General features: G+C 40.5%; 1 protein-coding gene across 1 annotated transcript; it reads left to right on the top strand.

Moving 5' to 3' along the window:
• Positions 1 to 7502: 7502 nt before the first annotated feature.
• On the top strand, positions 7503 to 11926 carry LOC113472013 (inaD-like protein; the record flags this gene model as incomplete). Its single annotated transcript, XM_026831549.1, has 4 exons — positions 7503 to 7538; positions 7586 to 7711; positions 11416 to 11562; positions 11792 to 11926. Coding segments are annotated over exons 1-4 (444 nt in total), but the record flags the coding sequence as incomplete, so codon positions are not given.
• Positions 11927 to 12151: the final 225 nt, after the last annotated feature.

Raw genomic sequence — 12151 nt, 5'->3', positions numbered from 1 at the left:
ATCTTTAGCCATTCAAAAAATATTCAAGGGTCCCCAAACTTTTGAAACACTCTGTATATTTTCGTTCTATAGGAGTTTGGCGTAAAAATTTCGTAAACGTCGCGGTGAGAGCTTTAAGTTGCGATACGAGGGATAGTCAAACGTTAAACCGAACGGTAATAAAATTATTTTGCGCCCGGACCCGGTTTTTGCAAATAATAATGGCAAAAAATTAAAACAGTTTGGTGTAGATATGTGAATAATTTGATGCAAAAAAATGTAGAAAAAAAGCTATTGTTGAAATGAATATAACTAAATAAAATAAAAATGATAATGTCCAACGTCTAACGTGAAATAGTAACAACAATTTATTTATTTTTAAAATAACAAATATTTAAGTGCCTATAAAATAATTTATAAATTTAAGAGTATTAAATTACAATAATTCAATGTGGTTTTACATATTTATCTGTGGACTTCTTGTAATTTCTAGATTTAATTTGATTTGTATGAATAATATTAAACCAAATATAATTCCGTCTGATTATTTTGTATAAATTAAATAATACTTCATTTTATTGTTTTGTATAATAGGTTAATTAATACCTATTCTGTTTGGTTACTTTTTTTATAAATTAACATTTAAAAAAAAAAAAAAAATCGTTTCATTATGTGTATGGATTAAGATTTTATTTATTTAATTTGTAAAAATTAATAAATACTCTGTTTTAACAACTTTTCCTTAAATTATATGAATAATACTTCGCTTTATTTATTTGTATAAATTAAATAATATCAAATTTATTTATTTGCGTAAATTAATTATTCCGCTTTGCTTATTTTTGTATAGTTGAAATATAATTCGGTATTATTTTAATTCGGCTAATTAAGTTTAATTTTCGTTCCGCTTTTTTTATTATTTTTCGCGTTTTGTGAACGGTTGTGTTCATTTTCTATATTTTATTATTATTATTCCGGTTTCGTGTACGTTTTGTAAAATATGTATCTTTGGATTACCTACCTTCCATCTTTCTACTAATTTTGATTAAGGAGAGTACCTTAGAACAGGTAAATATTAAAGATAATATAATATCAATACTCGTACACAATACTCATTAACACCACACAAAAAGTCCCACTCCGGGCTTCCGGGGTGTGGGACAAAAAAGCCCTAAAGATGGGTTAAGGCTTTTACGAAATCTAAAAGAAAATATTGCGGCCCATGCCAAAATCTGAGCTTTTTCTTCAAGAGGTTTGATAGAGGGAACTGTAACAACGAGATCTTATCGTCCCGAAATCGAAGAGAGAAGGAGGACACGATAGGAGAAAGCCCAGCCGTTCCGGAGAACGAACCTTATCTGTTCAGGATAAAATCCCGCCTCGGCGGGAAATCGAGAAACCACTTTCGTGTTCCTGGTAAAAAGACCTTTAATTTGATATATAGGTCGACCAGGTTTGAATAAGTCCTTCTATGGGCACAGACCGACCTTTCAGCGTTACATTCGTTAAGGCCGGTGACATACCCGAGTACAAACGATCGCTACAAGCACACGACTCTCATCCAGCTACCCCGAAGCTACCGGTTCAAATCTCGCCGCGGTAAGATTTATTTTCCATTTCACCCACTTCACTCGGAAATATTAAGTACTAAAGACACCTATTGGTAATAATGTTACGCAAGTTGGCTTGCTCATGAGACTTACACCCCATTTTATGAACAGAAATTCTCTCTCTCTCTCTCTCTCTCTCCAACCTAGTTAGCTTGGTTGGTAGTGACTCTGCATTGTAAGCGCTAGGTCGTGGGTTCAATTCCAACCCGGGGCGGACTTCATCCTGAACGGATAATGTTCGTTCTCGGTACTTTGGCCAAGCAGATATTTGAAGTTCATGCTTCAGGGCAGCTTGAGAGCGAGGATTTTGTTCATAAAAAAATATAGCCCTTGGACCTACCACATTTTGGAAGCGTAGTCGCGATTACGCTTCCAATATGCGGCAGGCGGCAGGCGTTCCACGTAGAATTCACTAGATCACTCAGTAAGACTAGCTATTTTAGCTAAATACCTAGGTATCTACTATCTACCAATACTTGTCGTCTTTTTCCCTTGCACCGAGATAATTTTAGCTAAGTAGGTACTTAGATCACTCAGTAAGACTAGCTATTTTAGCTAAATACCTACGTATCTACCAATAAAATACCAATAGAATCTACCAATTGCCATCTATTTCACTTGCACACACACACACCTATTTCTCTCTATTTCTTCTCTTGCAGGATATTTCCACAGTATTACCGGTAAGCTTCGTGTTTGAGTTGCTTTAGATTTTGAGTTTCTTTGAGTTTGGTCGTCTTTTTCCCTTGCACCGAGATAATTTTAGCTAAGTAGGTACTTAGATCACTCAGTAAGACTAGCTATTTTAGCTAAATACCTAGGTATCTACCAATAGAATCTACCAATTGCCATCTATTTCACTTGCACACACACACCTATTTCTCTCTATTTCTTCTCTTGCAGGATATTTCCACAGTATTACCGGTAAGCTTCGTGTTTGAGTTGCTTTAGATTTTGAGTTTCTTTGAGTAGTAGTTGCTTTAGTTCAAGTTGTTTTATATTTTGAGTTGCTTTGTGTTTATGTTAGTTTTGAGTTGCTTGGATTTTAATTTGCTTTAAAGTTGCATTTACTTTCATATTTTTAGTTGCTTCCCTTTTCATATTCTCGAGTTGCTTTTATATTCAATAATTTTTATTTTTTGTTGCCTGCATTTACTCAAAATTCCAACAGGTTGCTTGTTGCTTTTATTTAGAACTGTTTCCGTTATTTGTTTTTGATTTCCTTCCATTTTGAGTAGTTTGGATTTTGAATTCCTTCAATTCTGTTTTTATAGCAGCTGTATCTGCTTTGATTTAAACTTTGGAACGTGTAATGACCGGGGCCACAATTTCATTTTAAACTTAAGATTGTGGTCCGGGACATAATTTTTGTGTTCCTCTATAAAACGACATATGACTCCCCGGCGCGGTCACCCATCTCGTCTCTTACCACGCCGGGCGTTGCTTCGCATGAGAGCCAAGGCCTACATTAGTCCCACCAAATTTGACCAAACCTATCTTCCTTTTTCGCCAATATCTCAGTCGCTCCACGTCAGAATACATCCGGGATTTGTCCATTAGTTAGAGAACAAAATTTCCTACTATTTTCACTATTATTTGACATATATACTCAGTACCGGTCCGGAGTTAGAAGCGGTTAAATTTCAGGAAGATCCAATGAAGAAAAAAAAGTTCGAGCCAGCCTAGTTATTTGTTTTTATGACTACAATTTTTGAATAGCACTGGTTCGATAGCAGTCTTTAAGCCCTTTCTTTTGATGAAATTGGATCTTGAAAAATGTCCAGTTCAGACTTATGTGGCGTATTGTACAGGTGGGCCAATAAATGGTACGTTTTTTAGATGGGCGAATAAATGGTACACTTACCTAGGGCCCCATTTTTGTTGGTTTTATAATTTTTCTTTTAGTTTGATTTTTTTTAATTTTGGTTTTATTCTAGCTAATGTGGGTCAATAGATGTTTAGCCTGGTTGATTTTGTTTTGCACTTTGCACCCTTAGTAAGATATTTTTTGTCCTATGCCTGCTCATTCTGTACGTTTATTGATGCTTTTAAGCTCACCAACACTGTTCGCACAAGTTCATTTGATGATGACAAAAAAACGTAAAGTTTCTCTCTTCAAAACCGATGTGGGTTACTTATTCGTCGATCGATGTGGTTCGATATCGATCGATGTGAATTTCTTGTGAATCGATGTGGTTCGATATCGATCGATCGATGTGAATTTATTGTGAATCGATGTGGTTCGATATCGATGGTTGATGGACGGCCGGTCGACAATGTATGGACACACCTTTACAGTGACCCATAATGCTATCAGTAGATTTTCGTCATTGCACCCCTTAATAAGAATACAAATCGAATAATCCCCCCTCCCCCTCTTCTTTACTTTGCTTTCAGATCACCCTACATCCAATCCGAGCAGTCGTCCTTCGACGACACCGTCTCCAAACCGGACGTCCCCGACGACGAAGACATCCTCATCCTCTCCAAACTAGAAGAGACGTCTGAACTGAGCAAATCCACCAGTCACATTTCCAAACACTCTCTCGCCCACGTTGACGCGCGGAGACACTCGAACCTCGACGGAAATCCCCGATCCCACCTCGTTGACTCCCGGAGACACTCGACCGTCGACGGAAATCCGCGACGACTCACGAAGAGCTCGGAGTATATCGAACCACCGTACCGAGGGGGTATTCAGTTGGAGCTCACGACTCAGGCGGGTCACATTTCCAAACACTCTCTCGCCCACGTTGACGCGCGGAGACACTCGAACCTCGACGGAAATCCCCGATCCCACCTCGTTGACTCTCGGAGACACTCGACCGTCGACGGAAATCCGCGACGACTCACGAAGAGCTCGGAATTTATCGAACCACCGTACCGAGGGGGTATTCAGTTGGAGCTCACGACCCAGGCGGCGTTGCAACGTGACACGCGGCAACAGAGGAAGGAACAAGGGAAGGAAGTCGACACTCGGCAACACTGTACGGAACACGGGGTATACGATAACCAACACTCGAAGGAACAAGGGAAGGACAACGAACACGATAATAGGAAAGACTTTGCTAAGGAATACGAAAACGAAAGGAAGTCGACACACGGCAACACTGTACGGAACACGGGGTATACGATAACCAACACTTGAAGGAACAAAGGAAGGACAACGAACACGAAAATAGGAAAGACTTTGATAAGGAATACGAAAACGATACTCAGGCGGCGTTGCAACGTGACACGCGGCAACAGAGGAAGGAACAAGGGAAGGAAGTCGACACACGGCAACACTGTACGGAACACGGGGTATACGATAACCAACACTTGAAGGAACAAAGGAAGGACAACGAACACGATAATAGGAAAGACTTTGATAAGGAATACGAAATCGAACACGGAAAGGCTCTTCGAGAGAGCGCAGACCACAAGAAACGCACCAGCAAAGAGTCACTCAGGCGGCGTTGCAACGTGACACGCGGCAACAGAGGAAGGAACAAGGGAAGGAAGTCGACACACGGCAACACTGTACGGAACACGAGGCATACGATAACCAACACTTGAAGGAACAAAGGAAGGACAACGAACACGATAATACGAAAGACTTTGATAAGGAATACGAAAACGAACACGAAAAGGAACACGGAAAGGCTCTTCGAGAAAGCGCAGACCACAAGAAACGCACCAGCAAAGAATCCAAAGAGTCTAAAGAGTTCAAAGAGTTTAACAAGAGACGAAAAAGTCGGGACGTCAGCGACGAACGGATTGAAGACAAAGAGAATGCGGACGAATTCGGAGGCAAACATCGAAAGCTAAAGAGACTCAGCGTCGGCCCTGACAAGAGCTTTCTCGAACCCAGTCTTCTGAATTGTCAGACGGATAGAACCGCTGGAGATAGTGATAGATCTAGTAGTGAGAAACAACCAAACAAATCTGGTAAACCTAGGGACAAATCAACGAAATCTAGTGACAAAGGACCTATACCTAGTGAGGGATTGAAGACAAAGAGAATGCGGACGAATTCGGAGGCAAACATCGAAAGCTAAAGAGACTCAGCGTCGGCCCTGATAAGAGCTTTCTAGAACCGAGTCCCTTGAATTGTCAGACCGATAGAACCGCTGGAGAGAGTGATAGATCTAGTAGTGAGAAACAACCAAACAAATCTGGTAAACCTAGGGACAAATCAACGAAATCTGGTGACAAAGGACCTATACCTAGTGAAAAATCATCCATAACTGGTGAAAAATCACCTATACCTCTTGAAAAAACACCTCTAACTAGTGAAAAAACACGTATACCTTGTGAAAAATCGCCTATATCTCACGACAAATCCCCAGGAGATCCCGTCAGTGATAGAAGTACTAGTGAGAAGCTTAAATTTTTGTCGATGGTGGGATTCGAACCCGGGACCTTCTGCATGGCAAGCAAGCGCGTTACCACTGGACCAACCGTGCCCCCATTATTCATTATTGTTTTCCTCCCGATGCGATGGTTGACTGCGGTTCAGGACGAGCTATTCTAATTTTGCTTTAATTTTTCCCTTCAGGTTGACTTAGGAGATGCCAGCGGTGGAAATTCGGGCATATCTGGTATCTTCATTAAGAATGTGATACCTCATAGTCCTGCCGGCCTCACTCAACAACTCAAAGTAAGTTTAAAAAAAATTGGACCGATTGCAATTCTTTCTCTTTACCTACCTTGTATACATAGGTTCCCCATATGTAAGGGTAATAGAAAGTAAAAAAGTAGGTTTATACCAGAGCATACTCGCACAATAATATCTACAATGCCAGCCTAGTTAGCTTGGAAGGTAGCTCGTCTGCCTTGCAAGCGCTAGGTCGCGGGTTCGATTCCCGCCCGGGGCGAACTTTATCCTAAACAGATAAGGTTCGTTCTCGGAACGGCTGGCTTTCTCCTACGCTGTCTTTCTTCTCTTTTCTGTTTCGGGACGATGAGACCGCAGCAGATTCAGTTCAGTTCCCTCTATCAAACCTCCTAAACAAATTTAAAAAAAAATCTTATGAATGGTATTAGCCGTGATCGATTGATCAATAGATACCTAATCTGAGCGCACGGTAGTGCGCTAGGCCAAGTTCCAGCAAGCACTACCTAGTGTATCTTTACACGAATCCATTCACCCGGATTTTCCCATACCCGTATCTCCGAACCTACTGAATATAAAGATCTCAAATTTTGCATGAAGCATCCCCTCAGGCTACTAACTATATTCCTAGATTTCCTAGACTCGTATAAGCTTAACCCTAACTTCTAGTGCTGTTTTCCCTTACATCTAAGCCTCAGAGTGAGCTTTTTTGTGTACAAATAGATCTAGGTAGATAATATACAATTGAGGAGCTGGGTGCAAAAAGGGGCAATAAATGAAAATCATCAAACTGAGATATTTAACTTTAAAGTTTTCAATTTTTCATCAAAATCCTTGAAAAGTACCTATGTTTACAAAAAACGCTGTAACTCATCGAAAAAAAAAAGTTATCACTGCAGTTCAAATATCTCGAGAACGGTAAGAGCTAGAGACTTGAAATTTGGTATGTAGATGTCAAATGTGACAAGGATGCGACACAAAACTTTTGGTTAAGGCCGGCGCAACGCTTGGCGGCATTTTACTGCTTTTTGGTGGTTTTCGGTGTATTTTAACAATATCTCAGGAACGGTATGAGCTAGAAACTTGAAATTTTGTATGTAGTTCACAAATGTGACAAGGATGGTGCACCACGTTCTATTCAAAAAACCGTTTTACGCAAAAAGGGCAAAAAATCCATATTTCCCTTTTTGCACCCAGCTCCTCAATTATACATAACGTACCTACTTATATGTATTGTATTATCGATGGATACAACCTTCCTCTTTTCCCGGAAAAAGGATGGGTGACTCTGCTCTTTGTACCAAAACTATCAGTAAATGGTTAATTATACGTATATTCATCCCAAGGGCAAGGTAAACCTAGACCCTTGATAACTATCCTTTCTGATTTCATTCTCCAGACGGGTGACAGAATTCTGGAAGTGGACGGTATTGACGTGCGAACTTCCAGCCATGAACAAGCCGTTGATATTATAAGAGCGGCTGGGAATCCTGTGAGATTACTCATCCAGAGCTTAGTACAGTGGGTGAGTTATGTAGATTGAGATTGAACATCACTTTAAGTATACCTACTAAGCTCTTTTTAGTGACTTAGGTCACATTAGGCTCGCCCAACCAAAGTTATAGTGTGTCCAGATCAATGTGACAGCAAGAAATGGGCATTGTTGCCAAACATGTCACATGTGCAATGGTAGAGAATCTTTAAAAGGGGAAGGTATATTGCACAGTGCTTCCTCCGACAGTGAAACAAAGTCAGGTAAGGCGATATCCACCTTCTGGAATCCAACCCTGGAACTTAAAGCCCCATTTTAAAAGAGAGAGTTTATCAAAAATAGACCTTTACCTCAATTGCAACAATGTAAGGATATTTCCTGCAATCTGATTGGTTCCTTCATTTTGGGTTGATGACTCATTGCTGTCACATTGATCTGGATGAACTATAGTCCTAGACAGCTGCACGCGATTGCTACTCATCAGGATATCACGCCGCCACAGCGTTGCTTAACTTCATTGATCCATAAGGGACTGGTGCCTTCACCAGGCTATCGCATGGTTGGTCCAGTGGTAACGCGCTTGCTTGCCATGCAGAATCCACCATCGACAAAAATTTGTACTCGTTTTTCGATTGCAAATATTTCAACGGGTTACTTTCTGGTGTTCTCGTGTTGACCTGTTGACCCAGCACCTAAATGGGAAGTATTGTGTCTCTTCTCGCCCATCTGATGAGAGGCATACTACGGGATGGGCATGCTACGACACAGACCACATGCGTCTAATGTAGCAGTTGTTCCATTGCAAATACGAAATAAAAACGGCGGTGGAACACTCATCTTTTAAAAAAAAAATCGCCGCGCCGCTGAGCGCTAGCTTAGTAATTTTTACTGTATTTCATATCTGAGCGCAGGCCAAGTTCCAGGTTCCAGTAAGCACGCCTGTGTGTCTTTACACCAGGGGTTCTTAACCTTTTAGAATTGGCGGACCACTATTGATAAACCAAAAATCTCGCGGACCACTTGAGATTATGTATGTATATGCAATCAATTGTACATTGTACACGCTATGTGACAATGGGTATGTATTAGAGGACCTATATCTACCTGTAGGAAAAGAGATAGAAGATGAGAAAAATTAACATTATTATTTATTTTTTAAGATAGGTGCTGCGATTGGCGCTATTTTGACCGCTTTTGGACAGATTTCGACCGTTTTTTGGCGGTTTTCAGTTATACCGACTTATTTTAACAATATCTCAGGAACGGTATGAGCTAGAAACTTGAAATTTTGTATGTAGTTCACAAATGTGACAAGGATGCAACACAAAATAGGTGTTGGTTGAGATAGGTGCTGCGATTGGCGCTATTTTGACCGCTTTTGGACAGATTTCGACCGTTTTTTGGCGGTTTTCAGTTATACCGACTAAACGATTAGAGATATTGTAAAAGTTAGGGTAAAAGAACACTCAAATAAGCATCACTCAATAGGATAAGGAAAGTCGTGTGATGTTCACACCAGATTTTTGAGTATTGTATATTGTTGGAAACAGCACGAGTTAAAACAAAATGGCTCTCTCTATTCAAACATAGGCTAGTCCTAAACTTTAACTCCATTTATCTCAAAACGCTTTTTAGTCCGTCCTTCCTTTATTATTACAATAGTAATAGAAAAGGTATAAGAGGAAAGTCGTGTGATGTTCACACCAGATTTTTGAGTATTGTATATTGTTGGAAACAGCACGAGTTAAAACAAAATGGCTCTCTCTATCCAAACATGGGCTAGTCCTAAACTTTAACTCCATTTATCTCAAAACGCTTTTTTTTGGGCTTAGTCCGCTCTGCCACTTAGCCATTCATTTTATATGACTAGGGTTCCTAGCTTCTTAGGGATTTTCTGAAACCGACTCGAGTTTCGCCCCCTTGAAAAAGCCTACGTGAGATCTCTGATCAGTTGAGAGACATCTCAGTCGTAGGTATACTTTGGGATGGATATGACTAGGGTTCCTAGCTTCTTAGGGATTTTCTGAAACCGACTCGAGTTTCGCCCCCTTGAAAAAGCCTACGTGAGATCTCTGATTTGAGAGACAACTTAGCTGTAGGTATACTCTGGGATGAGCATGCTACGACACAGACCATACGTGTCTAATGTACCAGTTGCTACGAAATATAAACGGCAGTGAAATAATTACCCGTTTTCTAAATGGAGACAGTCAGGTAAGGCGATATCCACCTTACCTGTTCTGGAATCCAACCTCTGAACTTAGAGCTACCTCTGCATTTTAAAATCTGGAATCCAACCTCTGAACTTAGAACTACCTCTGCATTTTAAAAGAGAGAGTTTATCAAAAATTGACCTTTACCTGAATGAGACGACATGCACTCACGCAGATCTCCTTACGGCAAATGAGAGGGCAATCTACGTCTCAAACTTCTGGGGAAGAAAGATTTGATGAGGAAGAAGAAGACCCGGAAAGTAAAATAAGTAAAACGTTTTCTTTGCTTTCAGATTTCTTGGTTCCTCGTAAAGCAGAAGAATAAGACTTTCATTGTTACAGTTCCCTCTATCAAACTTTGAAAAAAAAATTTCATTCTCTAGCGATTCCATTTTCTTTGCTTCCAGATTTGTTGCTTCCTCATAAAGTTGAAGAAGAATCTACGGAAGACGAGAAAGATTCGTGCAGTACCAAGACAGACCGGAGTTTAGAAGGAGACAGATCTATTGCGATAGATTTTTCCCCCCCCCCCCCCCCAAAAAAAAAAAACACTACCATCACACGTCACGTGACGAAACTTGATAGTAGTGTGGCTTTCCTGAACCAAATTACCTACAATATTATGGGAAAACTTTGAACTACATCTTTCTGACTCCTTATGAGGTCACGTTACGAGATGGTAGTGTGTTTCTCCCTTTAGCCCTTTCTTACATAAAAGCCTCCCATTATCCCCTTTTTTGCTTCCATTCCCCATGACGTAACGTGACGTGAGGTCATGCTACCTTTAGCCCTTTCTTACATAAAAGCCTCCCCATTATCCCCTTTTTTGCTTCCACTTCTGCTACGACACAGGCCACAAGCGTCTAATGTAGCAGTTGTTCCATTGCTACGAAATAAAAACGGCGGTGGAACACTCATCTTTAAATAATAAAAAAAAAAAATCGCCGCGCCGCTGAGCGCTGGCTTAGTAATTTTTACTGTACTTCATATCTGAGCGCACGGCAGTGCGCCAGGTCAAGTTCCAGTAAGCACGCCTGTGTATCTTTACACGAACCGATTTAATTTTTCACCCATGGCCTTGTTGCTTAGCATAAAATGAATAAATATGAAAAGAAGATAATATATAAAATAGAGACACGATGACTTTTTCCTTACTCACCTCTCGCGGACCACCTGAAACCTTCTCGCGGACCACTGGTGGTCCACGGACCATAGGTTAAGAATGGCTGCTTTACACGAACCGATTTAATTTTTCACCCATGGCCCATGGCCTTGTTGCTTAGCATAAATAAATAAATATTCTGATTAGTTCCTTCATTTTGGGTTGATGACTCATTGCTGTCACATTGATCTGGATGAACTATAGTCCTAGACAGCTGCACGCGATTGGCACTCATCAGGATATCAGGACGCCACAACGTTGCTTAACTTCATTGATTCATAGGGGACTGGTGCCTTCACCAGGCTATCAATAAATATGAAAAGAAGATATTCAATTTTTGCTTCCTCATATTCTAATTTCAGCAGAGCACGGAGAACGACGAGTCCGGGGCCTCGTCTCACAATTATTCGGGGGGCCTCAAGAAACAGTCAACTCGGAAACGGGCCCCCATAGCCCCCAGTACACTGTCCCCTGCTATCACACCTCGGAACTCTAAGGAAAATATACTGGTGAATTTAAATACCTACCTAAAACTTGTTAATGTTGACTGGCTTTATTTTTATGAAAAGCAGAAGAGTTCGTTTTGGTCTTTTTTTTACACATACTTAAAATAAATGCTTCTATGTTGGCTTCATTTGTGGTGTTTTTTTTAGATTCCCTCTTCCTTTTTTAGACTGCGAGAGTAATGGGACTTTTCGACCAGGCTATTTCGCTTTGAGGGTAGCGCGTCCTTGTAAGCGCGACGAGTCCGGGGCCTCGTCTCACAATTATTCGGGGGGCCTCAAGAAACAGTCAACTCGGAAACGGGCCCCCATAGCCCCCAGTACACCGTCCCCTGCTATCACACCTCGGAACTCCAAGGAAAATATACTGGTGAGTTGGCTAACATATCACGTGAGCTCACGTGACTTGACGGCAGTGTGGATATCATGAAATTTAAATACCTACCTACCTACAACTTGTTAATGTTGACTGGCTTTATTTTTATGAAAAGCAGAAGAGTTCGTTTTGGTCTTTTTTTTTACACATAGGTAGGTACTTAAAATAAATGCTTTTATGTTGGCTTCATTTGTGGTGTTTTTTTTTTTTAAATTCCCT

This window comes from Diaphorina citri, unplaced genomic scaffold, assembly GCF_000475195.1.
Source record: "Diaphorina citri unplaced genomic scaffold, Diaci psyllid genome assembly version 1.1 scaffold3596, whole genome shotgun sequence".
Taxonomy (NCBI): domain Eukaryota; kingdom Metazoa; phylum Arthropoda; class Insecta; order Hemiptera; family Psyllidae; genus Diaphorina; species Diaphorina citri.
The sequence above is the reverse complement of the archived record's forward strand: the minus strand, read 5'-3'. Positions and strand labels throughout refer to the sequence as shown.